This window comes from Leptonychotes weddellii, chromosome 2 (genome assembly GCF_054177405.1).
Source record: "Leptonychotes weddellii isolate Sample4059 chromosome 2, ASM5417740v2, whole genome shotgun sequence".
NCBI classification, from domain to species: Eukaryota; Metazoa; Chordata; class Mammalia; order Carnivora; family Phocidae; genus Leptonychotes; species Leptonychotes weddellii.
In genome coordinates this window covers 113,516,911-113,543,926 of record NC_138370.1, presented here as the reverse complement: position 1 = coordinate 113,543,926, position 27,016 = coordinate 113,516,911, and the positions used below count along the sequence as shown (strand labels likewise).

The 27,016-nt window shown below is 39.8% G+C and overlaps 2 protein-coding genes across 3 annotated transcripts in view; one reads left to right on the top strand and one right to left on the bottom strand.

The window, feature by feature from the left end:
- Nucleotides 1-20,097, top strand: part of HERC5 (HECT and RLD domain containing E3 ubiquitin protein ligase 5) — a 42,876-nt gene extending 22,779 nt beyond the window's left edge. The window contains exons 13-23 of one of the 2 annotated variants that reach the window (XM_081812158.1): nt 384-538; nt 5,978-6,091; nt 7,185-7,295; nt 9,209-9,379; nt 12,178-12,321; nt 13,133-13,299; nt 16,881-16,947; nt 17,839-17,909; nt 18,397-18,580; nt 18,656-18,758; nt 19,816-20,097. In XM_081812158.1, the coding sequence (XP_081668284.1) occupies nt 384-538; nt 5,978-6,091; nt 7,185-7,295; nt 9,209-9,379; nt 12,178-12,321; nt 13,133-13,299; nt 16,881-16,947; nt 17,839-17,909; nt 18,397-18,580; nt 18,656-18,758; nt 19,816-20,021 (1,493 nt within the window). In that variant the 3' untranslated portion in view covers nt 20,022-20,097. Of the gene's footprint in view, nt 1-383; nt 539-5,977; nt 6,092-7,184; nt 7,296-9,208; nt 9,380-12,177; nt 12,322-13,132; nt 13,300-16,880; nt 16,948-17,838; nt 17,910-18,396; nt 18,581-18,655; nt 18,759-19,306; nt 19,366-19,815 lie in introns of those variants that run through there. The other variant, XM_081812159.1, reaches the window with a different exon arrangement.
- A 52-nt stretch (nt 20,098-20,149) lies between these two features.
- The window catches only part of PYURF (PIGY upstream open reading frame), a 7,880-nt gene continuing 1,013 nt past the window's right edge, over nt 20,150-27,016 (bottom strand). The window contains exons 2-3 of the mRNA XM_081812183.1: nt 23,050-23,164; nt 20,150-22,126 (exon numbers count right to left, since the gene is read on the bottom strand). Of these exons, the coding sequence (XP_081668309.1) occupies nt 22,103-22,126; nt 23,050-23,164 (139 nt within the window). The 3' untranslated portion in view covers nt 20,150-22,102. The remainder of the gene's footprint in view (nt 22,127-23,049; nt 23,165-27,016) is intronic.

The window sequence follows — 27,016 nt, the reverse complement described above, 5'->3', positions numbered from 1 at the left end:
AAGGCAGACGCTTAACCATCTGAGCCACCCAGGTGCCTGAGCGGTGTTTTTTTAAGAGTTAAAAACTCATGCTGGGAGTGAGAAAAGAAAGTTGTGCAATTGTGATTAATTCTTAAATCCGTTTTTAAAACAACATGCTATTTTATCCGGGAAAAAAAAAAAAAAAAAAAAAGTGACTCATCTTGTTGGGATTTTCCCCCCAAATTAATTAGATTAAGTTTGTGGTTTTGTTACTGTCAAGGGATTTTTCTCAAGGACGTAAAATTCGTAAACTTTTATTACAGTTGTATTTACTAAAAAGTTTATTATCACATGTGTTTTTTGTAACTCTGATACATACGAGAAATGACATGCCAACAGTGACTTACCTTTGTATCCCTCAGAGGAGTACTGGGCGTCTCTGCAGGAACCCGCGTTCATCAGGCTGGTCCAGATGTTTAAAAGAGCCATCACTGCTCAGCTGCACTACTGGACCGAAAGCTCTGAGAACAACTACCACGTTAAGGCTCTCCTAGAAATACTGAAAAAGCTGCATAGGGTAAGGGCTCTTTCAGACACTCATGGATTTTTATTTTGCTGTCAAAAGTCCCTTGGTTTCAACAGGCCTGAATCTTAAGCAGACTCAGGAAACACATTTATATTGCTGTTTTTAAATTTTTGTTTTCTGTGAGTTAAGTCATGCATACCAAGGAGTGTATGTACTTATCTGTGTGCAGTTTGAAGAAAAGTAATGAGACAGACAGTAGTGTAACTACTGCCCATGTTATTAACAAGGACACCGTTGTCAGGACTTTAGAAATGCCTGTGTATCTCACACCCCCTCACCTGCAGATAGCCATGATCCTAGATTTGGGGCTAACCATTCCCTTTGCTGTTTTAGGATTATATGTATTTCTAGAGACCGTGTTGCTTAATTTTGCTGTTTTTGAAATCTATATGAATGGAATACATGCTTGTTGTGTAATACTTTGTTTTATAGATTCATCCAGATTAATATTTATGGCTGTATTTCATTCATTTTCATTTCTGTATTATAGTCCATGGTATGAATCTTCCCATAATCATCCATTCCGGTATTGAGATGGATATATGTGCTGCTTGCAGTTCTTTTGGGGAGGAGGTGTTCTTCTTTGAGAAAACATACTGCTGTAAATATTTTTGTACATATCTCTTGGCATGTGTGTGTTAAGAGTTGGCTTTTAGTTTCCATACCTAGTTCTGGCATTGATAGCCTGTAGGATATGCGTGTGTTCTTCGTTGGTAGTGATAAACTGCCTTCCAGAATGGTTGGACTAATTTCAGTCCTCTCCAGGAGATGATGAGAATACCTGCTACTCCAAGTCTAACTTTAAAATTTGGAAAATGTTTTCAGTATTAAATGATACCAAATTATGATTTTAATTCTGTTTCCCTGGTTCTTTTTTTTTTTTTTTTAATTTTTTTTTTTATTCTTATGTTAATCCCCATACATTACATCATTAGTTCTAGATGAAGTGTTCCATGATTCATTGTTCGTGCACAACACCCTGTTTCCCTGGTTCTAATACATGAGAACATGTTGTCATATTTATAATTGCAGTACTTGTTTCCTCTTCTGTAAAATGTCTGACTTTTGTTCAGTTTAAATGTATCGTTTGACTTTTTTTTTTTTTAACTGAGTATAGGAGTTCTTTTTATTTTGTAAATGAGTTCTTTGTCAGTTATGTGTGTTGCAGATATCATATCCCAGTTTGTTGTTTGTCTGTTCACTTTGTGGTGTTTTTTGTTTTGTTTTTTTGATGAACCCACGTTCTTAGTTTTAATACAAATAAATCTACTCCTTTATAGTTCTTACTCTCTGGGTCTTGTTTTAAGCTTTGTTTTTTCTTCACATTTTTAAGTTAATCACCTTAAGTCAGGAGGCAGCGGGGTTTCTGTTGGAGCCACAACCACTGCACTCTGAGCTCATAGCATGAAAGCTGCTGGAGGCAGTACGAAAATGAATGGGTGAGGCTGCATTCCGAACAAGACTTGGGCCTGAAGGCTGCCCTAGCTTGACTGATAACAGGGATGATAGCTGGGGCCAGAAGAAGAGCACAAACAGAGGCCCATCTACCTATGTCTAATATTTAGAAGGTTAGAAATCTAGATAATAAACTGTGGAATAAATTTACTCTAAAGTAAAATATACCCTACCCACCCATCTTGACAAATAAACCTTCCTAATGACAGGGGAGGCCAGAATTGAATTTAGAAATCTCAGACTCTTGACAGAGTTTTGCCTGAGAGGTGGAGGCTCAGACAGAGGCCTCCCCAAGTCCTCTGCCTTCTTTTCCTACCTTGGTTTTGTCCCACATTTGGGGTATCATGGACCCATATGTGGACACCTCAGCCCATCTGTCTGCATTCCATCCCTGCCTCCACAGCAGCCACACCGTAGCCATCTCTAGGGCCTAGGGGTGTGCTCAGCTCTAATACAGTCCACTCTGCAGAGACCATGCAGGGGAAGAGGCCTGTGCATGTGGTCAGGTCCCATTGGCCCTGCAGGCTCCTTACTTTTACTTTTTTGAGAAGGGGATTGGCTGGATTCCGGAAGGCCAGGGCAAGGACCAAGAAATCAATCATAGACCTGGATCAGAGGCCACTTTTTTTTTTTTTTTAAGATTTTATTTATTTGACAGAGAGACACAGTGAGAGAGGGAACACAAGCAGGGGGCGTGGAAGAGGGAGAAGCAGGCTTCCCGCTGAGCAGGGAGCCCGATGTGGGGCTTGATCCCAGGACCCCGGGATCATGACCTGAGCTGAAGGCAGATGCTTAACGACTGAGCCACCCAGGCGCCCCAGCAGAGGCCACTCTTAACCCAGGTCTAAAGGGAGTATTGATTTTTAGCTTTGGCTTTTACAATTTGGTGTTTAATCCAGTTGGAAATTTATTTTAAATTAATTTTTGTTATTTTCCATATGAAAACAATTACCTAGCACCACTTACTGAAATTCTGTCCCTTCCCTAATGATAGGCAATGCAAACAAAAAAATCTTACTGGAAATTTGATTGGAGTTGCATTGAGTCTGTATTTCATTTTGGGGAGAATTGACATCTTCACTATTGTTAATCTTCGTGGTGTCTATTTTTTCCACTTATTAGGTAGTCTTTAAAGTCTTGCAATAAAATTTTGTTATTTTACTGTGGAAGTCTAGGCTATGTTTAGTTAAATCTATTCCACCATATTTAATTTTTTTTAGATTTTGTAGATGGTAAATTTTAAAAATTATATTATCTCTCATTTGTAGGAATGCATTTATATATTTGCATTTATTATATATACATATATATTATAATTTCCACATTATATCTAGTAATTTACCTGTAGATTATTTTGTATTTCCTATGCAGCTAATCATATCTTTGGAAAAAAAAAAATTTTTTTTTTTTCCACATTTTATTACTTTCCTTTGCTGTGTTGCACTGGTTAAACCTTCCTGTACAATGTTGAATAGAAGTGTTGGCAATAGTAGGTTCCTTATTTTGTTTGTGATTGTATTTATTTATTTTTAAAGATTTTATTTTATTATGAAGTAATCTGTACACCCAATGTGGGGCTTGAACTCAAAACCCCAGGATCAAGAATCGCATGCTCTGCAGACTGAGCCAGCCAGGTGCCCCTTGTTTGTGATTTTAAAGGAAAAATTGGATATCACTATTAAATAGGATATTTACTGTGGGGTTTTTGAAAATAACCCTTATAGGTAAAGGATGTTCCTAAATCATTAAATATTTTAAGTCCACACAAATATTGACTCTCTCCTTTCCTACTGAAATTCCAGTTATTTATATGTCTGACTTTCTCACTCTGTCTTCCATGTCTCTTAACGTTTCTGTCATATTTTCCATCTCTCTGTGTGATTGCATCCCATTCTGGATGACTTCTTCAGCCATATCTTTCTGTCCATGAAATCTATTTTTAGTGATTTCTGTTTGCTAATAAAACTGCCCTTTGAGTTTTTATTCCAAGTATTATGTTTTCCACTTCCAAAAGTTCCCATTGTTTCTTTGAAATTTTTTTTCTTGGTCATTATTTAGGATATCTTCATCTTTTATTTTCAAGCTTCCCTTTTGCTTATTTAAATCTATATGCATTATACCTCTGGTATCTGAAGTCTTTACAGGTCAGCTTTGCCCTCTCTTGCTTCCACTGAATCTTCCTCATAGTCCCTTCTTTATCGTGTTTTGTGACTGTGTGTGTGTGTGTGTGTGTGTGTGTGTGTGTGTGTGTGTGGTATTTGCCTTGGAACATTATCTTTTGGAATATTTTGAGGGCTGTGTTTCTCCAGGGAGGATTTGCTTCTACCAGACTCTGGGAGACACCACCTCAGTTTGATACTACCTTAAATTAAATTCTTGGCTTGAAGCTCTTTAGATCTCTAGGTGTGGTCTGAATGTGGTGTGTGAATTTTCAGGAAAGTGCTTTCGTGATTGCAAATGCTGTAGGTGACATTTTTTTCTGCAACTTGGCACCATTTTAACTAGCTGCAGTTTGCTTCCTGGGCTTGGGGTCAAGGTGTGGGGATGGGCTCTTCATTTCTAGTTTACCCTCACTCTGATGGGTTAGCCCTTTTGGATCCCAGATTTATGAGTTGGCGTTCTATTATTGGCCCCATAATTTGAACAGAGTCTAGGTTTTGTTTATTTCCCCAAAGCCCCAACAATTGCAAACTGAAGTTCAAGTTCACCAGGTTTGGCAAATATTCTCAAGGCAAATGCCACTTTCACCTTGTTTTTGACCTGATTATTTCATATCTACTTAGGATATTGGTGTTGCATTAAAAATATTTGTTTACACTTTATCCTGTATTTCTAGTTGTTTTCAGCAAATCAAGATACCTAATCTGCTATCTGCTTTTAAAAAATAATTCTGCTGTACTGCTGAAAAGCAGTGCCCATCTTTGGTTGTTTTTAAAGGTTTTGTACAAAAGAGAAATATTAATAAAAAAAATAGTTTGGGTTTTGAAAAATTGACCGAAGAGCTCGGGGAAAGTATATTCTAATGAGCTTTTTCCATTTACAAAAAAAGAATCCTGAGAAATACTGAAGCAGCAACAAAAATCCTCAAGGGATCCTGCTTTACCTTTGACTCTAACAGTGACATTAGATTATTTGTCAGGCTCCCTCCCCAACCTCAGAAAGGAGACCACATTCGGAAGCTGCAAGGATAAAACACCCACTTTTTCCATAACTGGGAATGTGCAGGACTGAGAGCAGCAGGGTCCAGGGGACCATATTACGGGGTTGAAACAGCTTCATGATTCTGTGGGTGGTGGTACTGGGAGGCTTGGATCATTTGGGGTCTGGGCCAGGGTTAGAATATTCCAGGTGAATGAAAGACAAGAGGGGCTTTTAGAGGACCTCTTGAGAATGAGTCATTTAGGCCAAGTCTGTGCCCGTCTGTGTCAAATACTGATGGTCACTCATGGCCGCACCATCAAGTGTCATTATCAGTGTCTTCACTGACTGCTGGTTAGCACTGTTGCAGGGTGTCTATGTGCATGTCATGACCCCAGTCATCGGGGATGGAAGGCTGGAAAACAGCCCCACAGTTGAGGAGGGGAATGTTCCACACATGCCTTCCAGAGGGGGACATCTGTAAATCGTATATTGTTAAGCTCTGAAGAATATAACATGAAATATTGGGCCCCAGAGTACTTCGGATTCATATTGCACTGTATTTTTCTCTGGACCTAAAATTCTTTAAAGCTTTTCTATGAATTAAAAATAAGTAGGAGTTTATTGCATATCATCAATTTCTGCTATTAAATCATAGGTATTCTTTATGTTCCTGAAAATCTGGGGCTTTGCCAGTGGAGGTATTGTATAAAACTTTATATTCTGGTCATTGGAAGAGTGCTTATTTTGCTATTTATGCTGATAATCTAAGTAATAGGCATAAAGCAGAATTGTCTTTACATAGAAAACTTTCTCACGGGCCATATTTTATTAAAGGTAAACCAGGCTGTGTGTCAACTGCCTGAAAATATTTTCAAAGTAAATGAGCTTACACACTGGCTTGATTTTTATGGGGATGCATACAGAAGGTCTGCTTGGAAAATTAACTCCGTAAGTATGGCGTGTTTATTATTTATTTGTTTGTTTTGTAAAGATTTTATTTTTTTAAAGTAATCTCTACACCCAGTGTGGGGCTGAAACTCACAACCCCTGAAATTAAAAGTCGCATGTTCCACCGACTAAGCCAGCCAGGCACCAGTTGTGGTATGTTCAAAGGGGGAAGTTGATCACCAGTGCATTAATGTAGGTATTTGTGCCGAAACTCTGTGCGTGGGTTTCCAAATATCCTTGCACTCTGCAGAATTGCTCAATAGAAATAACAGGGCTTACAGGAAAGGCGAGATCTCAGACCCCTCAAAAGCAGTGCAATTTTGTAGGCAGAACCCTAAGAGAAAAGTGGTTACTACCTCAGATCACTTGGATCAACCAGGCAGGCTGCTTGTGGAGAGTGCCATGAGAATATGAAAACGCACCAAACAAAAGGGTAGATACCTGTTCACACTCTAATGAGAGGATTGGTAGTACTGAGATAACACAGATGCAAGTGGGGCTCTCTTAGGTGGGTATACAGGGCAGTATGACCCACCAGGAGCCAACAGAATAGGGCTGCAACTTTAGGGGTGGCTCTGGGTGTATCCTTTTATTTTCTTAAAGCTAAAGGGCTGTTGCTGCCCTGACCTGAGATTTTTTTCCTTCTCTCAAGATTGTAATTCTGCTCCTACCACATCGACCCTGGACTGGCAGAAATCATGTATGAGCTCATCAGCTGTCTACATTATATCATTCCCCTATTTACTAAGTGCATCTGAACTAATTTACATTTCACAGGTGCACAGTGCAGCGGAACAAACTCTTTGGGAAAGTGTCTAGAGTTTATAATTGATTGCTAAATTAAATAAGGCACTGAAAAATACTAGGTTTATTTTTATTTATATATATTTTTTTAAATACTAGGTTTACATGCCTTTCATTGATACATACAAAACATTTTCTTAGAATTTTAGATATCTAAGTACTACTGGCCAGCAATTTGGATTGCTTTGGCTAGAACGGAGACCTTTATCAGGGATTTTAGGCTGTGAGTTAAGGTGTAAGATTTCTCTGTTCTTTCATTTGTCAGAATTCTTGTCTTTTCCATTTTTAGGACACTTCAGTAGACACTCCGTATCCAGTCATATTCAGTCATTTTCCGTTTATCTTTAATGTTCTGTCGAAAATCAAACTACTGTACGCAGATTCGCTTTTAAAAATACAGGTATGTATGCCTATTTCTTTGTCTTTGTAAACAAATCAAATGATAAATGCCTTCTTAAATATACAATATTTTGGAGGTTGATAACATTGAAACCAATGGTTGTAACACTCATGGAGCTTAGACTCTAATGAAGGTGGCAAGAAAGACTGTCATAATTTGGATTGGCTTGGCCTTGAGGCACATTAGGGCCTCAGTAGTGGAGGAGAGAGCATGGACATCTGACCTAGTTGTGGGGCTTTTACCTTGAGGTTGGGCCCTGTATACAGGCCTCTCTGTGGTACTCAAAGAGGCATAGCAGACGGGCTTGATTGGGGTTAGCAAACCTATATTTAAGGAGCCCAGTCTAATGAAAAAACAGAGCAGTGGGAATAGAGGTGACAGAGAATTCTTGAAATGCAGACACACAGAGATGGCTGGTAGTCTAATGGTGCCATGATCAAAGTTTGTAAAAAGGATCCTCTTTTCAGTGAACTGTCATGAGGTGAGTTGGTTCTGTTTGTCAGCATATCCAAAAAGTGATTTTGAACTTAAAACTGGACTATTGAAAATGCCTCCAGAAACGAAAGTGCCCAAGAGTGTTAGCTCTTATTATCACTTTTGTATATGCATCTGGATATGTATAGATATGAATCATATTCAAATATATGTCATAACAGTAGATACTTTTACATAATACAGTTAACCATTTTAAAACAAAATGGGAAATTGATTTATGAATATGACCGTTGATGAAATATTTAACAAAGGAAAATGGAAGGTAAAAAGGTACAAGAACTTTATTTTCCTTCAACTCTTGTAACTCTTCTCTCCTAATTTTAAACAGGCCTCCAGTAATAATTTTATGGACCCGGTATTTGTTCATTGTTGTCCTGAGAGCCTTAGACTTGAATGGTCTCAAATTGCCATTTGGTCATCTAGACAATCATTGTGTGTGTGTGCGTGTGCGTCTTTCTTTCTGTCTCATATGTAACTTCTTAGATTATCTGTGCCCTAAAATCTCTTGTTGGGTTTTCCTCCTAGAATAGGAAACCTTTTTTGTGTGTGATTATTTTTTTTTTAATTTAATTTTATTATGTTAGTCACCATACAGTACATCATTAATTTTTGATGTAGTGTTCCATGATTCATTGTTTGCGTATAACACCCAGTGCTCCATGCAATACGTGCCCTCCTTAATACCCATCACTGGGCTCACCCCTCTAAAACCCTCAGTTTGTTTCTCAGAGTCCTCCTAGAATAGGATATCTTGAGAGGTCTCTCATACCTGAAGTTTCCTGCAGCATGCTTTCTTTCTGAACTTCTTTTCCAAATGAGGAGCTTATGTTCAACACACTGCTTCAGTGTTTGCTAATCATTCTCTTAGCCTAATGATGGTAGTTAGCTTTGGTAACTGAAGTATTAATAATTGTGTTTGCAGGATAAAGTGGACCAGTGGAGCCCACAATTGGTCACTTTCCTGCTTACACTGGTTGGCTTTTCATTCCTTAGGTGTTTCTTCGGCTCACTGAGGGTGAATGCTGAATGTATAGCTTCTCTCCAGTGGCTTATGTGTATAAGGCTCTGTTCATAAATGTTCGTGACAAGCACTCATAATAAATTGAACCAACCTATTCCACTTTATAAATTCCCACTTAGAGTAAATGGTGAAATGAGTGAAACATTTCTTTTTTTTTTTTTTTTTTAACATTTATTCATTTGACAGAGAGAGACAACAGCAAGAGAGGGAACACAAGCAGGGGGAGTGGGAGAGGGAGAAGCAGACTTCCCGCGGAGCAGAGAGCCTGGATGCGGGGCTCGATCCCAGGACCCTGGGACCATGACCTGAGCCGAAGGCAGACGCTTAACTGACCGAGCCACCCAGGCACCCCCCCCTTTTTTTTTTTTTTTTGAGTGAAACATTTCTGTTTTTCTAGGAGAAAAAATTTAAAGCTTGTATGCGGTTGGCTGGAATTGTGGAACAAGGAGGGTCCGAATTAGCTTTGCTGCCCACTTTCAATCTAATAGTCAGAAGGAGTCACTTGATTGAGGATGTTTTGAGTCACCTAAATCAGTTTGAGAATGAAGATCTGAGGAGGGAGTTAATGGTAAAGTATAATTCTCAATGTTTTTGCTGCTGAGAGAAGGAAAACCTAAAAGGATGTAACAGTGGGTCTTCCGGAGAAGAAAGAATCTTCTTTGCCATGGAGCTTGTCTGTTTGGGAGTTTCCCTGATTCCCCACTTAGCTGGGAACTGCTGGGAATAGCTGCGGGCACTTGATGCTCTTGGGCTGAGGAGCAGCGGGTGAAAGGGTGGTCCTCCCCCAGCCTGGGCAGGTAGGAAGTCCAGAACTAGCCCTAAGAGGTCCCCATCCCTCCTGAGGCCTGACCCAGCCTGGCCAGTCACCCCTTGGGAAGGGTTCCAGTGAGATGAGGTTGACATGGAGGAGATTTGAGGATTTGTTCTTGCTCTCATGCAGGAGCCCAGATTGCTTTGTGGAAAAGAGAACTTCCTCTTTATTGACTCTGTAGTTTTTTGAGGGTATTATTGTGGAAATCCCCATGTTCTGAACATAAATGATCTCTGGTTTAGTTATTATAAAACTTGTCTTACTAGTAGATATTGGACACAGAATAATAATAATATCTAGTAAATCTGGTGAACGTTTTCCTTGTGCCAAGAACATTGTGAATGCTTCACAAGGACTTGTGTAACCCTTCCAGTGACACTGCATGGAAGGTTCTGTTTTTCCTTCATTTTGCTGATGGGGAAACTGAGGTACAGAACTATTAAGGTGACTTATCCAAGGGCAATTCAACTGAAGTATCAGAGCCAGGATTTGGGCCCAACTGTTAGGTTCCAGACTTTTCACTTAATCACAACAAAGATCTGCCTGATGCTATTTATTAGAGTGTTTTTGATAGACCCTCGTTTATCACTTACCCTATGCAGATTAGAGAATGACTTGACTGAAGTTCAAGACACTATTTTAAAAGTATGTTGCACTGGGGTTTGCAGTTAGGGGTGGCATTGCCACATATTTTTTGCACATAGATAATTTTTAAAAATCGAACAAACTCATTATGTGAATCTTGCCTGTGATGGCCAGCCAGTCCACTGAGTTATTTTAGTTTCACTTTTATAGTTCATTCATCCCTTTTAAACATAGGATGAGCAGCCACCATTTTCCAGACTATGTGAGGCATTTTGCATGTGTTATTTTATTTAATATTTCTGATAATCTCGTGAGAAAATTGAGGCTCTGTCAGATGAAGGAGCTTGCCCATAGAAAGGGGCAGAGTTAGGATTTGACACCTGGTCTTTTTTCTTTCTTTTTTCTTTTTTTTAGATTTTATTTATTTATTTAGAGAGAGAAGGGGCAGACGGGAGGGGAGTGGGAGAAAGAATCTGAAGCAGACTCTGCACTGAGCAGGGAACCCGACACGGAGCTCAGTATCAGGACCCTGAGATCATGACTTGAGCCGAAACCAAGAGTCAGATGCTTAACCAACTAAGCCACCCAGGTGCCCCAAAACCTGGTCTTATAAAGATTTTGAATAATTCACTGAGGTTTGAAACTTGCATTTCTAGAAAATAGAAGAGGCATTTATCCAGTTAAACCAGTAAAAGGAGATTTTGGGAAAGTGCCCGTGGAACATCCTGAAGGAAGTGTTGAGCAGGCCTTTGGACAGGAGTGTGTGTCAATCAGAGAGAAGGTAGAGTGGGTAGGAAGGTTAAATGCCTGCAGGTGTTGAGTTTAAAGAGAAATTGAACATCCAGGGAAAGCAGAAAGGATGGAACCAGCACAGAACGGCAGGAAAAAGAAGAGAGAAATAAAAACCTATTTAATGCTTTATAAGAGAAAGCAAGGGAGGAGAAGAGTGTGAAGAAAGGTGATCAGAAGTATAAAATGTGTTCATGAAAACGAGAGGAGATGTGAGAACAAGTCCTTGGAATTGGGGGTGCACAGGTTCTTGGTCCTCTTGAAGAGAGCACTTAAGTAGGGAAATAAGTTTGGAAGTTGGTGTACCTGATTCTCCAGAATTTGGCAGCCTAGAGTAGAAGCCAGTATTACCTGTATTGGAGACAGTGGTGTTGAGGTTTTTTTTCTTCTTTTAAGAATAAGGGAGACCTTAACACATTTGTACACTGAAGTGAGGGATTCCAAGAAGGAAGGGCAGGAATGAGTGAGTATTTGAAGGAGCAAAGATGGGTTGTGGTAGAACCATCCTAGGAAGGGATTGGTGTCCATGGGTGCCTTCTCAAGGAGTAAACAACTAAGCCAATAGATAATGTGTGCTCTGGTTTTTCAGCCTTTGAAAATCCAACTATTTTTGATTTCTTTATTTGCATTTTACTTAACATTCCTTATTATATAATAATGATGCCAATTGAGGTCAGTTTAGTAGCTGAAGACATCAGGCTCTGAGACTTGACAGACATAGGATTAAATCTAGGCTGCACCCCTTAACCGAGTGTGACCTTGGGGAAGTTAATATTTACATTCTTTTTTTTTTTAAGGACTTTTTTTTTTTTTAAGATTTTATTTATTTATTTGACAGAGAGCGAGACCACAAGTAGGGGGAGTGGGAGAGGGAGAAGCAGGCTTCCCACAGAGCATGGAGCCCGATGCAGGGCTCGATCCCAGGACCCTGGGATCATGACCTGAGCTGAAGGCAGACGCTTAATGACTGAGCCACCCAGGCGCCCCTAATATTTACATTCCTGAAGCTTTATCACCTCACAGAATTAATGTGAAGATTAAACGAGTAAGATGCTTACCATAGTGCTTACCAGATACTTGGGTGCACAAATAATGTTCACTCTTAATGATTATTAAATGAGTCTTAATACATAGCAATACAGAGCCCTGGGAGTGATATATTATTTGTTCTGTTTCTTCAGGTTTCATTTAGTGGAGAAATTGGACTTGACTCTGGAGGAATCAAGGTAGAGTTTTTCCACTGTCTGTTTGAGGAGATGACCCGGCCAGAATACGGGATGTTCATGTATCCTGAGGAGGCTTCCTACATGTGGTTTCCCGTCAGGGTGAGTCCTCTCCTTTTTGCTTATGGTTACCATGACAGAAAAAGCATGTCACATACCATTGGAAATTAGGTTGTCTAGACAGTTTCATTTTAGGAGAGGAGTTATTGATACATATAATTATGGGAATAGCTTTCAGTTTCAATAAGGTGATTATTTTCTTTAAAATGGAGTCCCTTTTCCCTGGGTTCCCATTTCTGCCCACACAGGAAAATTTAAGCAATGTATGTTTTTGACCATTTAAAGAATGTATGGATAAAAAGGAATCCTTCCTTTCCCAGGTACCCATTTTTTGTTAAGTTCTATTTTTTCCCTGTGAATTTGAAAATTTTTTTTCAAATTTTCATTTGAAAGGCTGTGAAAAGAAATTGAAAACTTCAGTTTATGAGGACTTGCTGAGCCTAATGTGATTCTATTAGTGTCCCTGTGGCAGAGATTTAAATTGACCTAATGACTGTACATAAACCCTAAATATTCTTATCACAAGCTTTTTTTTTTTTTTTAAGATTTTTGTTTATTTTGAGAGAGAGTGTGTGCCAGTGGCGGGAGGGGCAGAGGGAGACAGAGAATCTCAAGTTGACTCCCCGCTGAGTGTGGAGCCTGACTCGGGGCTCTATCTCACGACCCTGAGATCATGACCTGAGCCAAATCAAGAGTCAGATGCTTAACTGACTGAGCAACCCAGTGGCCCTGCAACCTTTTTGATTTTAATTTGTGATTTGACTTTGTGAAAGGGAGAAAAGGTTTACCTAATATGAATATTCCATTTTACTTGTAAAAATTAAAACACATTAAGTTTTTTTTCTCTCTTCAGCCTAAATTTGAGAAGAAGAGATACTTCTTCTTTGGGGTTCTCTGTGGACTTTCCCTATTCAATTTCAATGTTGCCAACATCCCTTTCCCACTGGCCCTGTTTAAGAAACTTTTGAATCAGACGCCATCACTGGAAGACTTGAAAGAACTTAGTCCTGTTTTGGGAAAGTAAGTAAACATAGTTCTTTTTCTAGAACTCTACGTAATATGTATTCAGGTACAGGTATACCTTGTTTCATTAATTTGTGCTCCACAGATAATAGTGTTTTTTACAAATCAAAGGTTGTGGCAACCCTGTGTCAAGCAAGCCATCTTTCCAACACACTTTGTGTCTCTGTGTCACATTTTGGTAATTCTCACAGTATTCCAAATTTTTCCATTACTCTTCTATTTGTTATGGCGATCTGTGATCAGTGATTACAACTTGCTGCGAGCTCAGAGGATGGTGAGCATTGAAGTATTTTTAAATTATAGGTGTGCACATTTTTTTAGACATAATGCTGTTGCACACTTACTACAGTATGGTGTGAACATAACTTTTTTATATGCACTGGGAAACCAAGTAATTCTTTTGACTTGCCTCTTCTGGGATAATTGCTTTATTGCAGTGCCTGGAATCAAACCTGCAGGAACTCCGAGGTATGCCTGTAAATAATTAAACACATCCCCCCCAACAGTATTTTCATGTTCAACAGCAACATTCTAGGTACTTTAAGTCAAGTATAATTTTGGGAAGAATTGTTGAATAATAAGAGAAGTTGAGTAAGAAAAGTTGATTTTCCTTATGATTGGTCCTTAATGCTGGCATTAATCTTTGAACTTTATTTGTGTAGAAACAGTCATGGGGAGAGCACTAGTTATACCCTGGTGTGAAATCTGCAAGTGATGTTTATTTTAAATCTCGTTTCATATCCTCACCATTACAGTGAAAACTCATTTCTAAGTTAAAAAGCCAAAGCCACCACCTCACAAAAAATATTGGTAATAGAAAGGGGTGATATTCCTGCTGTGTAAGGTGTTCCTACACATCCATAAGAAAAATTGACAAAGTATACAGGAAGGAAAGCCACAAAAGAAGTAACAGAATGGCTTCACCTGCCCAGTCCTCATGGAATGCAGAGGCTAATCTGTGCTTCAAATTGACAGTGGTTGGAAATACTGATGCTATATAGTGTTCACCAGAGTTTGGGAAGAGGTTTGCTCTAATTTCAGGGATTGGTAGTGGACATATGAATTGGTGATTCCTTTTCAGAGAACAGTGTGATAGTATTTACCTGAATCAAAAATGTATTTGCCCCTTTGGCCTAGCAGTTCTGCCTCTAGACATTTAGTTTCAGAAATAACACAACCATGCAAGGATTTTTCCATACTAATGTATATTATATTACGTAGTGCATAATATGTGGAATACTTAAATGTTCTTTAATAAGGGAATTATTTATTTTTGGTATATTTATGCAATGAAATCCTATGTAGATTTTTAAAAGAATGAGAACAGTAGTATGATTTTTTTTTTTTTTTTTGAGAGCTTGAGCAGGCCAGTGGGGGTGGGCAGCAGAGGGAGAGGGAGAATCTCAAACAGGCTCCTGCAGGGCTCGATCTCATGACCCTGAGATCATGACCTGAGCTGAAATCAAGAGTCAGATGCTTAACGGACTGAGCCACCCAGGCACCCTGATCCTATTATTATCCCCATTTCTTCACAGGTGAGGAGACAGTTTGGGTAACTTGTCTCAGACCCCATAGTGACAGAACCATGAATTGAACACAGTCTGGTTTCAGCTTCCAACTATTAATCATTATTGCTAATTATACTAATAAGATAAGGAAAAAATCAAAAGCACAAGATTTGGAGAGGAGGAGATAAATTTATTGTTTTTTACTAAAACAATGAAAATGACCTAAATAATGCTTATGCCTTGGAAGACTTAATACACATCAACTTAGTAAATGTAAAGATTGTTGTATCTGTATCAGTGTTCCTCACGTTTTTAGGTCTTCAGAATTTTTAGAAAGCTGTATTGAGGACAGTACAGTATGGGGGCAGGTTTTCAATGGAAGAAAAGTGAGAGTTCCAACACTGATCCAGGCACCTATGGACCTTGTTGGAGGTAGCGTACTGGATTAATGGGAACAGGAGGACTGTCAGTTCATGCGTATGGGAAAAAAATGAATGCTGATAGCTCATGCCATATACAAAAATCAGCTTCATGTGGATGAAGGTCTTAAAGCAAAAATCTTGAAAATATGGATAAATATCTGTCTAACCTTTGCAATCTTAAGCAAGACTGATAAGTCTAACTGCAATAAGATTAAAGAATTTATCTGTTCTTCATGAGATACCTTAACAAAAGGGAAACAACACCCCTCAAACTGGTATTTGTGACATATTTTGGGGGTGGTAGAAAAATGGGATAGGGGAGGTATCCATACAGGTGGGCATAAGATATAAGCAATGTTTGAAGAGGCAGGTTCCTAAGTTTTCCTCATAAAAACAGCCATAAATAAGCACATAAGCCATACATGGACAAATAATGACAAGAGTATCATGAACCAAGTATTATCATGAATCCAGTTTTGTCAGCTGAGTTCTCCTCACTCTCCCTCTCCTCACCGCCCACCCACCCAAAACCTACAATGAATACAATATGGTCTGTTTATCACAGTTCTGTAATAAAAAATCCAGTGGACGGAATAGTCAGCTTGGATTCCGCCTTCTTCCAGAGCTTCCCCAGTAACACATCCCTTCAGAAAGAGTTAGCCAAGGCTGTATTGTACCCTTAGAGACTGTCTGCACATAGCTCACTGTAATGTAGGTGAGGCTTCCATCAGCGTATCTTACTTACGGGTCTCAGGGTTTATTGGCAGTGATGTCTTAACTTTACATCCCTGAATGCCTGCCACATTGGGTGCTTGATAGATGTTTGTTGAATGAATACATGAGAGATGAGCAAATACAATGAATGAGACATAGGACTTTAAAAATATAAATGAAGTACCATAGGACAACAGAGGATGGAGATGTAAGAAGACTGGCTGCTGTCTGTGCTGATATAACCTATATTCTCACAGATGCCTTGAAGCAGTTAAGGTAGTTGAATTTCACATCTGTCTTAAGCTTGATGATATTGGGACAGTAGATACAGAGAAGGTCCTTTGACCTTCTCATTCCTCAGATTTCCTAAGTGATACCTGATATTTAAAAGGAGATTATTTGTTCTGTAGGTACAGTTCCAAAGCTTAAATAAAGGTAACACCAATTTGAATGAGTTTCAGTATCAGTTAAATACGTTATCAGTCATTTTCTGTAGAAACCTATAACCATTGGGTAAAGGAAGGTAGGATGAAGGGAAGAGAGCTTGCAGAATTGCAAATATTCATAAACTTCATGCTTGTAGTTGAGGTCTGGCTATAAGTACACAGAGAAATGGGCATTGTTAACTAATGATCTGACCTCCCACCTTCAGAATAGTCATGCATTTGATTTTAGATGGTTTATTTTTTTAAAGATTTTATTTATTCATTTGAGACACAGAGATACAGAGGGAGAGGGGGGAGAATCAGGCTTCCCACTGAGCCAGGAGCCCGATGTGGTGCTCAATCCCAGGACGCTGGGATCATGACCTGAGCCGAAGACAGACACTTAACCATCTGAGCCACCCAGGCGCCCCTTAGATGATATATTTTAGGTGATATATCTAGTGATCATTATTATCGACTTCTAAAAAATAAAATTATTTGTTCTTTAGGAGTTTGCAAACTCTTCTGGATGATGAAGGCGATGACTTTGGAGAAGTATTTTATATCTATTTTAATGTGAGTAACGATAAGAACCAGATTACAGATCAGTTTTAATCTGATTAATCCTTTACATATTTATCTAGACATGTCACTCTTTAATAAAAGGACAAACTTCTGAATTAGTGCAAAAGGTTTTTTTCCTCATTTTTTATGAGCTGGGCATATCAGTTAGATTTTACTATGTAACAAACAACACCTAAATTTAGTGGCTTAAAACAAACACAATGAATTGAGTTTCTGGACTGGGTCAACTTGGCTGGGCTGGATGGTTTATATTGGCCTCACTCATATACCCAGTTGTTGGCTGGTTTATAGAATGTGGGCTGGAACAGCTTTTCTCTTCCAGGGATCTCTTATGCTCCAATAAGCTAGTTGAGGTGTCTTTATAGAATGGTCTCAGGATTACAAAGAGTGGGAAGAGAGATGGCAAGCCTCAGCATACAAGCTCCTTTTTAAGCTTTTACTTCTGGCAGATCCCATTGGCCAGAGTGCCTCACATAGCCACAGCCAGATTCAAGGGCTGAAGAACTGGATTCCTCCTCTTGATGGAGGGCGGGGGGGTAGGGGCCAGTCTGCGAAGGGGCTTGAATACCAGGCTGCGAAGAATTTGTGAGCATTTTGCAAATCTACTATACTAGGTCTTTACTGTATAAAGTGACTACTGAAATGTGACAATTTGCCAATTTTTTTTTCAGTATGATAAATAATTCAAGTTTTACAAACATTGATTTTTCATTTTTCATGATAAGATGGTAATTTTTTATATGCACGTTCCTTGTTTTTATGACTAAAATGTTTACTTTATAAAATCTTGAGGAAAAAAGCTATGCTTCAAAGTGTTTTTGTTAATAATAGATTATTTGGGATTATTTTGGAGATACTATCTGAGTTTATTTGTGGTTACAGGTGCATTGGGACAAAAATGATACAGACTTAATTCCTAATGGAAGTTGCATCATTGTTGACCAGACTAACAAGTAGGTGCAGAGAAGTGAACTATTTGTTTTGTTTATACAGTTTATTTCACTGGGCTCTAAAAATATCTTACAGTTCTTACCAATTAATCATTTTTTAATAAGGCAGAGAGTTGGTGTATATTGTGTGCATGTGTATGTCTCCTAGAGCTTATAATCTGGTAGGGAAGGAAATAGCTTTCGCAGACAGGCTTTCCCTTATCCTCCGGGCTAGGTTTATACCACCAACTTCCCTCTTTATTCCCTTACCCTGTTTTACTTTTTCTTTTCATACCACACCTTTAAGATTTATTTGCTTCTTTACTTACCTGTATGGAAGATTAAATTAGGTAATATATGAAAAATAGCCATATGCACATGGGAAGTACTGAATTGTTAGGTGTTCTAGTTCTCATTTTATTTTTGGCCTTCTGCCCACCTTCCCCGGCCCCCTGCCAAGTGTCCTTCCGGGTACTGCAGTAAGCTGAAATCATTTTTTGTTTCCTTAAAGGAGAGACTATATTTCTAAGTGTGTCAATTACATCTTCAACATCTCTGTGAAGGCACTTTATGAAGAATTCCAAAGAGGATTTTACAGAGTGTGTGACAAGGATATTATTGAATTTTTCCATCCAGAAGAACTAAAGGATGTGATTATTGGAAATACAGATTATGACTGGGAGACATTTGAGAAGGTATATCGTAAAGGCCTAGAAGTTTGAATTTGAATTTCTTTTCTATTTTCTGAATACTTTTTTTTTTTTCTCTAGAATGCACATTATGAAGAAGGATATGATAATTCACATCCCACCATAGTGATGTTTTGGAAGGCCTTACACAAATTGACTTTGGAGGAAAAGAAAAAGTTCCTTGGTAGGTATTCTATCAGGAGTAGATCTATAATCTTAGGTCTTTTTTATGGGATAAGAAAACCTTGTTATAGGCACCATTTGCCACAGATCTAGTGTAAGAGCCACTCCGAGTCCGTTTGGATGTTCTCTGTGCCAGGCTGTGCAGACATAGAAAATAAATGTTAATATAGGTCTTCTTTCCTGTGATTTCAGCCCTGCCTGTTGCCTTCACATGTCCCCTCGGTTGTCCATCCAACTGAGATAGTTAACCTGCTTTCTGTATTTGTGACTCAGTTAGTTGTTCAGGCACTGTGGGATTAGCCATATTTTACAATGTCATTGTCTCCAACCCTTTACACCTGCTCTTCCACATTTTGATCTCAATTTCATGCTTACTTGGTTGTTTGCCTGCAATTTTGCTTAATGACTTTCTCATTTTCTTGCAAAATTTCCATACTTATTTTTGAGAAACATTTACCTTCTTGTTCTTTGTTGTGGATAACACATATGTTGGAAGATACTCAGACTTCTCCAGAAGCCCAGACTGACTTTCCAATCTTTGCTTTACAGGAAATCATTTCAGCCAAACAGTTCCATCATCTCTGCATTCCTGAGCTCACCTTGTGCCCTCCCACCTCCAGGCTTTCTCTGAAGCTCCTTGTCCTGCCTCGAATCCTCACCCACCTCCTTGTTGCCGCTCCAAACCTTCCTCTTCTTAAAGGTCCAGCTTAATTCTGAGCTCTCGGAAGTCTCCCTGGTCATCCCAGCCTTGATTCTCTCTCCCTGCTGTGAACCACACACAGCATTTTCACTCAGGAAGCACTTAATTCCGTGGCGCCTTATCTGCCTGTCTCACACCCTTTTGTTTTTTCCCTTGCTATTTGTCTTTTTCTGCACAAGAATATAGTATTTCCAACCATACTGTAAGTAGCTTGAGGGAAATATGTCCCCAATGCAGTCTAATGTGGGACTCTGCACGTGGGCCCTCAGTAAAGGTTTTTGAATAAACACATTTTTTTTTCCCTCTGTAAGTCTTGGTCTCTGGGAAGCAGATCACTCAATTTTATTCTTCTTTTTAGTGTTTCTTACAGGAACTGACAGAATTCAAGTAAAAGGTTTAAAGAACATGAAAATAACATTTTGCTGTCCTGAAAATGTGAATGAAAAAGATCCCATAAGAGCACAGACATGTATCAGTGTTCTCTACCTTCCCAAATATTCTACAATGGAAAGGGTAGAAGAAGCACTTCAAGTAGCCATCAACAACAGCCGAGGATTTGGCTGACCTGGCCTCACGTTCTTTACCCCTTTTCGGAAATATTTTCAGAAATAAAATTAAGAACTCAAAAATTAATGTAAAAGTCCTGCTGACTCTTAATTGTGTTTACCTGCTCTTTCAGAATGGTGTTTTTTGCGTGTGAGATGTTTTGGTAACGATCTAGATTGGGCTGTTAAAACAAGGTGACCCCAAAACACAGTGCATTAAAGAAGACTGAATTTTGTTTTTCTCTGATAAATGTCTTGGCTGAAGTGGTGCTTCTCCTACTGCTGTAAGAAAAGTCATAAGTGACTTTCTTGTTGAAAATGTCAATGGAAACCGCCCATTTCTGTCTTAAATCATCTATGTGGCATTTGAAACCGTCGACTACTTTCTCCTCAAGACTGTTGTGAACCTGGTAGACTGTGGCTTTCTTTTTGGCTTCTTTCCCATTTCCTTTGCTTGTGTTTCTTGTACTCCCCTGACCTCCAGTGCTGGTGTAGTCCTCTGTTCTCACTCTGCACGCATTCCATCCGTTCCATAGCTCTGGCTCTGTCTTGGTGTGATCCTTCCCAGATCTCTCTCTGTCTGACCAACGGGAACTGGTAGATTCCAGCCCCAGCCATTTCTGTCTAGTCTGTGCCTCCCTGCATGTGCCTTGGCTCCTTAATCTCAGCATGTCTAAGAAGAAAATGATCGTTTTTCCTGTATTCCACAGCTTAGAGTGGTACCACCAGGATTTCCAGGCATAAGCCTGCAGTCCTCTTCCCTTCCTCCTCTTTACTCCACACATTCAATAAATCAGGTCCTGACAATTCTAGTTCTTATATCTAGATCAACACCGCCCCACAGAACTTTCTGTGAGGCTGGAAACCACCCCCCACCCCCTGTATCTGCACTGTTCAATAAGGTAGACTTCCGCTATAGATAAGGTTTGGTCTTTGAAGAGAGAAAAATTTAATTGGCAGTGGAAAAACAAGTCTGGAGCTGTGCTGCCCAATATGTGGTGATTTAGTTAAAGTTAAATAGGGGTGGCTGGATCGCTCAGTGGGTTAAGCCTCTGACTTCGGCTCAGGTCATAATCTCAGGGTCCTGGGATGGAGCCCCGAGTTGGGCACCCCACTCAGCATGGAGTCTGCTTCTCCTTCTGCCCCTCTCCCCTAGGCGTGCTCCTGTCTTTCAAAATCTTAAAAATAAATTTAAATTCAGTTCTCATGGTGATTAACAGAATTAAAAAAAAATTCAGTTCTCAGTCACACTACTCAAATTTCAAGTATCTACATATGATTGGTGGCTACTGTGTAAGTGCAAATATGAGCACTTGCCACTGATAGGTCCCAAACCTACAAAACCTTTACATGTGCTTTTTTTCTTGGAAGAAGAGCCACAGTGTGATAAAGCTGCACAAATCAAAAAAATCAGGCAGTAAAGTCATATTTCATTAACATTGTTATCAGACCTCCCAAATCCAGGCATGCCCCCTGTGCAGTCCCAGCCTGCTCTCCCACCAGTGCCCTGCATACATAGTGTACTTCACTCTACTCATCTGTAACTGTCTCAATTTCCTGAACAGGCCACAGTCTCTCCTATGTTTTTATTCATGCATTTTCTTCTGCTTGGGTTTGAACCTTCTCATCCCACCCCTATCCCCCCACTCTTCCTCACCTCTCGTTTCAATTCTGCCTCCAACTCTGGGTTCTTCCTCTTGTTTCTCAGGATTCACTTAATCTACTATGGCTGCCTAGTAGGTGCCATGCTAATGTTTGTGGAATATGGCTTCCTAGCTCAGCATTTCACAAATGGAATCTTTCTGGGTACAGTCCTCATTCTGGTTCCTTCCAAGGGCTTAGTTGCAGTGGTTCCTCATACGAGTTAGCCACAAGTGCCACCTAGTGGCCAATGCAGAAGATAGTCACCTCCAGATCGAGCATTTCAGTAAGGGAAAAAACTTGGAAAAGGAGACAGACCTTTCTTCCCACAACCATGCTCAGTAGTGAGAATCTTACTTGAGGGTGCTAGATGATTTCATATTTTCTACCTCCCTTAAAACAACCACCAAGTCTGGAAGTGGGTATCATCATTTTCATCTTCCAGATCCGGAGTCAAGTTCAGAGAGACTTCCTTAGCCCGCTCTGCAGGATTGGAAGAAAAGAGGGAGAGAGGTCATGGCAGGTCTTTTTTTGTTCCCTCAGAGTGAGAAACTCTCACTTTGAAAGCTGAGGGAAGGCTCTTATTCACAAGCTGGGTAGAGGCGATCCTTGTCAGTGATGCAGATGACACTGAGGAAGATAATCTTGTTAAGAGGCTTTAAGGAGCCTCTTATTTTTTTGCTACTGTATTTTTTAATTGAAATATAATTGACTTAGCAGATCTGTTCTTAAGAGTGCTAGTGAGGGGTGCTAGTGGATGGCTTGGTCAGTTAAGCATCCGACTCTTAATTTTGGCTCAGATCATGATCTCAGGATCCTGGGATTGAGCCCCACGTTGGGCTTCCGAGCTCAGTGAGGAGTCTGCTTGAGGATTTCTCTCAATCTTGAGGAATTCTCTCTCACTCTGCCCCTTCCTCTGCTTGTACATGTGTGCACATGCTCTCTCTCACTCTCAAATCTTTAAAAAAAAAAAAAAGTGCTAGTGAAATACAGAAACATTACATCCAGGTAGTTCTATTCCTTTTTGTGCTATTGTCATGCATATTATGTCTACATGTTACAAACTCAAGAATACTTGGTTATAATTACTACTTTATATAATTTAATGCCTCTTCTAGGAACAGAGAAGAGAACAAGGATGTATTTGTAGTATTAGTTATATTAACCTTGTTTACCTTTTCAGATTCTTTTCATTTGTTCCTGTGAATTCAAGTTACCATCTGGTGTCATTTCTTTACTCCTAGTTCAGCTTTGCTCCCATCTACTTCCTTTGTGCTACTAGTGGCAAATATGATAGAGACCCCAAAATACAGTCTATACACACTGTTTTCTACAAATTGCTCTGCAGATGAGTTAAGTAGAGCGGAAATATGCATTTACACTGTCTTTTATAGTTACATAATTACCTTTACTCTGCTGGTGGCCTGCACCTCCTGGGAAGATGCCATAACCCTTAAGTAGGCGTTGAGGGAAAAGAGTTCCTGGTCTTGGTGGCACCCTCCCTGAGTGGATCGCTCTGAGCTGAGAGGAGGAAGAAAGATGTGGGTGGTGGTTCAAATGCCGCAGACTTCAAGTGCAGCACTTACTAAGTTGTAGATTTCGTGTATGTTTCCTCATTTGGCTGTATGCCCTTGGGATAATTTCCAGAGACTTTGAATGGTCGTTTTGTTCACCAGTTAGTGTTGTTTGACAAAGGGCTTTCACGTGTCAAGTTTAGCTTGTCCTCCTAATTTTGTGAAAGAAGCAGGGGAAGGATTTCTAATCCTAGAGATGAAGCTCAGAGACAAGTAACTTGCCTAAAGTTATAAAGCTTGTCAGAACCATGCTTTCAGTCTTTCAGGAAGTACGTGCCTGATATGTGCCAAGCATCAAATTGAAAATGTTGAACAGTTTACTGTCTAGACAGGAGACAGAAAACAGGCAATTACAGTACAAGTTCAAGTGCTAAAATAGAGATAAAATATATGGTGCTTTAGGAAACAAGAAGAAAGGCATCAGGCTTGAGCAGGAATTTGAATCCAGGCATTTTGATTCCTAATTCTGCTTTTCTTATAAATAGAAAGGATGAGTTTTCTTAAAATAAAGAGGCACTGTATAGTGGTTAAGAAGGCCGACTGAAGCCACGGTGGCTGACAGTTTCGGCTTCGGTTCGGTTATTGCTGTTGCCCTGGGTAAAATCGCTTCAATCTCTGTGCTTCAGTTTCCCCATCTGTAAAATGGTGCCAATATTGCCCACCTGACCTCTTAGGTTATAAAATATTACATGTAATATGCTTAGAACTGGAGCTAGTACCGTTTGCACTATATAAGTGATTGTCAAATTCTATTAGTGAAAGGATGGTGTTAATGATGAACTCCCCGAGGGTATGCTTAACAGTTTCCTCAAAAACGATAAAATGCTTAGCTTGCAAAAGTTGAAATTGACTTTTTATAGTGCTTGTTTTATCAGCAAAATCGTTTCATTTACATTGACCACATTGAGACTGAGGGTAAATTAAAAAGAACAAGGGGCACCTGGCTGGCTCAGTTGGTGGAGCATGACTCCTGATCTCAGGGTTGTGAGTTTGAGGCCCATGTTGTGTGTATAGATTACTTAAAAAACTAAAATCTTTAGGGGCTGCCTGGGTGGCTCAGTTGGTTAAGCGTCCCACTCTTGGTTTTGGCTCGCGTCACGATCTCGGGGTGGTGAGATGGAGCCCCATCCCTGCATCCAACTCCGTACTCAGCAGGTAGTCTGCTTGAGATTCTCTCCCTTTGCCCCTCCCCCTGCTCACCCTCTCTCTCTCTCTAAAATAAATAAATCTTTTTTTAAAGAAAAAGGAGCAGTAATTCCCTTTCAGGAAATGATAGGAACTTCTGTAATCTTCCAGGTTATTTGTATATTGCCATGTGGTGATTTTATTTGAGTATAGTTGGCACACAATGTTACGTTGGTTTCAGGTGTACACAGTGATGGACAACATTTTACATTGTGCTAAGCTCACCACAAATGTAGCTACCATCTGTCACTATATAATGCTATTATGATACCATTGACTATATTCCCTGTGCTGTACCTTTTATTCCCGTGACTTATTCTGTAACTGGAAGCCTATACCTCCCACTCCCCTTCACCTTTTTGCCCATTCCCCCTACCCCTCCCTTCTGGCAACCCTCCCCTCTGGTTTGTTCTCTGTATTTGTGCCCCCCCCCCGCCCCGCCCCGGCCTTCGTTTGTTCTCTGTATTTGCATCTATTTCTGCTTTTGGTTTTTAGATTCCACATGTAAGTGAAATCATACGGTATTTGACATATTCACATTAATACCCTCAAGGTCCACCCATGTCACAAATGGCAAGATCTCATTCTTTTTTACATATGAGTAATATTCCTTTGTATATGTGATGCTGGACAGGCTAAGGCCCCTCACCAAGAGGGTTTTTGGCTTTGTGCAAGGAAGAATTCAAGAGCAAGCCATCTAGAGAAAGGGACAAAGATTAAGTATACAAGAAAGGAACAACTTCATAGACAAAGTAGCAGTCTTTTCCAGGAGAGGAAGAGGATCCTCCTTTGCCTCTAAGGGTTTTATAAATTATTTTAGGATTTATTTGAGAAAGAGAGCAGGGGGAGGGGCAGAGGGAGAGGGAGAGAGAGAATCCTCGAGCAGACTCCCCACTGAGCGAGAAGCCCAAGGCAGGGCTCGATACCAGGACCCTGAGATCACGCCCTGAGCTAAAATCAAAGAGTCGGCCACTCAACCGACTGAGCCACCCAGGCGCCCCTATAATTTTTTTTTAATTTTTTTACTGTTATGTTAATCCCCATACATCACATCATTAGTTTTAGATGTAGTGTTCCATGATTCATTGTTTGTGCATAACACGCAGTGCTCCATGCAGATACAATTTTTTTTTTAATTAGCTAACCATACAGGGAGGGGCTTACACTGTTTCGGGTTTCTCATTCACATTAGGCAATTAGTTTTTCCATTGTTTTAGGATTGTGGGATTACCCACAGGGAACAGTTTTTTTTTAAGATTTTATTTATTTATTTGACAGAGAGAGCTCAAGCAGGGGGAGTGGCAGAGGGAGAGGCAGGCTCCCAGCTGAGCAAGGAGCCCGATGTGGGGCTTGATCCCCAGACCCTGGGATCATGACCTGAGCCGAAGGCAGATGCTCAACCAGCACAGGGAACAGTTTTAAGAATGTCCAGCCTATGTGGCTTTTACTGCCATTGAGAGCGGGGTCTTGTGATCTAGAATTTGGATCTTGTGACTCTTTTTATGACCTGCTGACTTTTGGGGTAAGGGTCAGCCTAAAACCAAAATGGCTTTACTTTGATCAACTTGTCTCCCAAGCCCTCTTCCCTCCAGCCTCATATATATGCCACATCTTCATCTATTCATCCATTCAATTTAGATTGCTTCCGTATCTTGGTATTGTAAATAACGCTGCAGTAAGCATAGGAGTGCATATATTTTTTAAAATTAGTGTTTGTTTTCTTTGGGTAAATACCCAGCATTGGAATTACTGGATCATATAGTATTTCTATTTTTAATGTTTTGAGAAACCTCTATACTGTCCCACAGTAGCTGCACCAATCTACATTCCCACCAACAGTGCACAAGGGTTCCTTTTTCTATATATCCTTACCAACACTTATTTGTCTATTTTAGCCATTCTGAAAGGTGTAAAGTGGTATCTCGTTGTGATTTTGCTTTTCATTCCCTCGATGTTAAGTGATGTTGAGCATCTTATCATGTGTCTGTTGGCTACCTGTAGGTCTTCCTTGGAACAATGTTCAGGTCCTGTTTTTTTGGTGTTGAGTACCACAGAGTGATTTTATTTATTTTTTTAAAGAGTTTATTTGACAGAGAGAGACATAGCGAGAGAGGGAACACAAGCAGGGGGAGTGGGAGAGGGAGAAGCAGGTTTCCCACGGAGCAGGGAGCCCAATGCAGGGCTTGATCTCAGGACCCCAGGATCATGACCTGAGCCGAAGGCAGACATTTAACGACTGAGCCACCCAGGCGCCCCCACAGAGTGATTTTAAAAACATGATTTGTACTACAGAATACAACTGAACCCTAAAAAAAAAAAAAAAAAAAGAATACACTGAACCAATGCAGTGCTAAACAGGTCTCCTAAGTCAGGAAAATAAACTGAAATGTGATTCAAAACATAGCTCAAAGCTCAACAGGACACAAAAGCTTTTTACAAGTCTTCCAACCCTACCTCTATCCCCAAAGATACATATTTTCCTGGGGTAATATTCTATGTGGGGTATTAAGTGCCTATCTAAACATTGCTTACAGTTTAAAGTTCAGAATATTTTTACATTTCCCCTCTTTTGGAACCACACTTTTGTAACCAAACAAAAAAACACTTTTTTTTT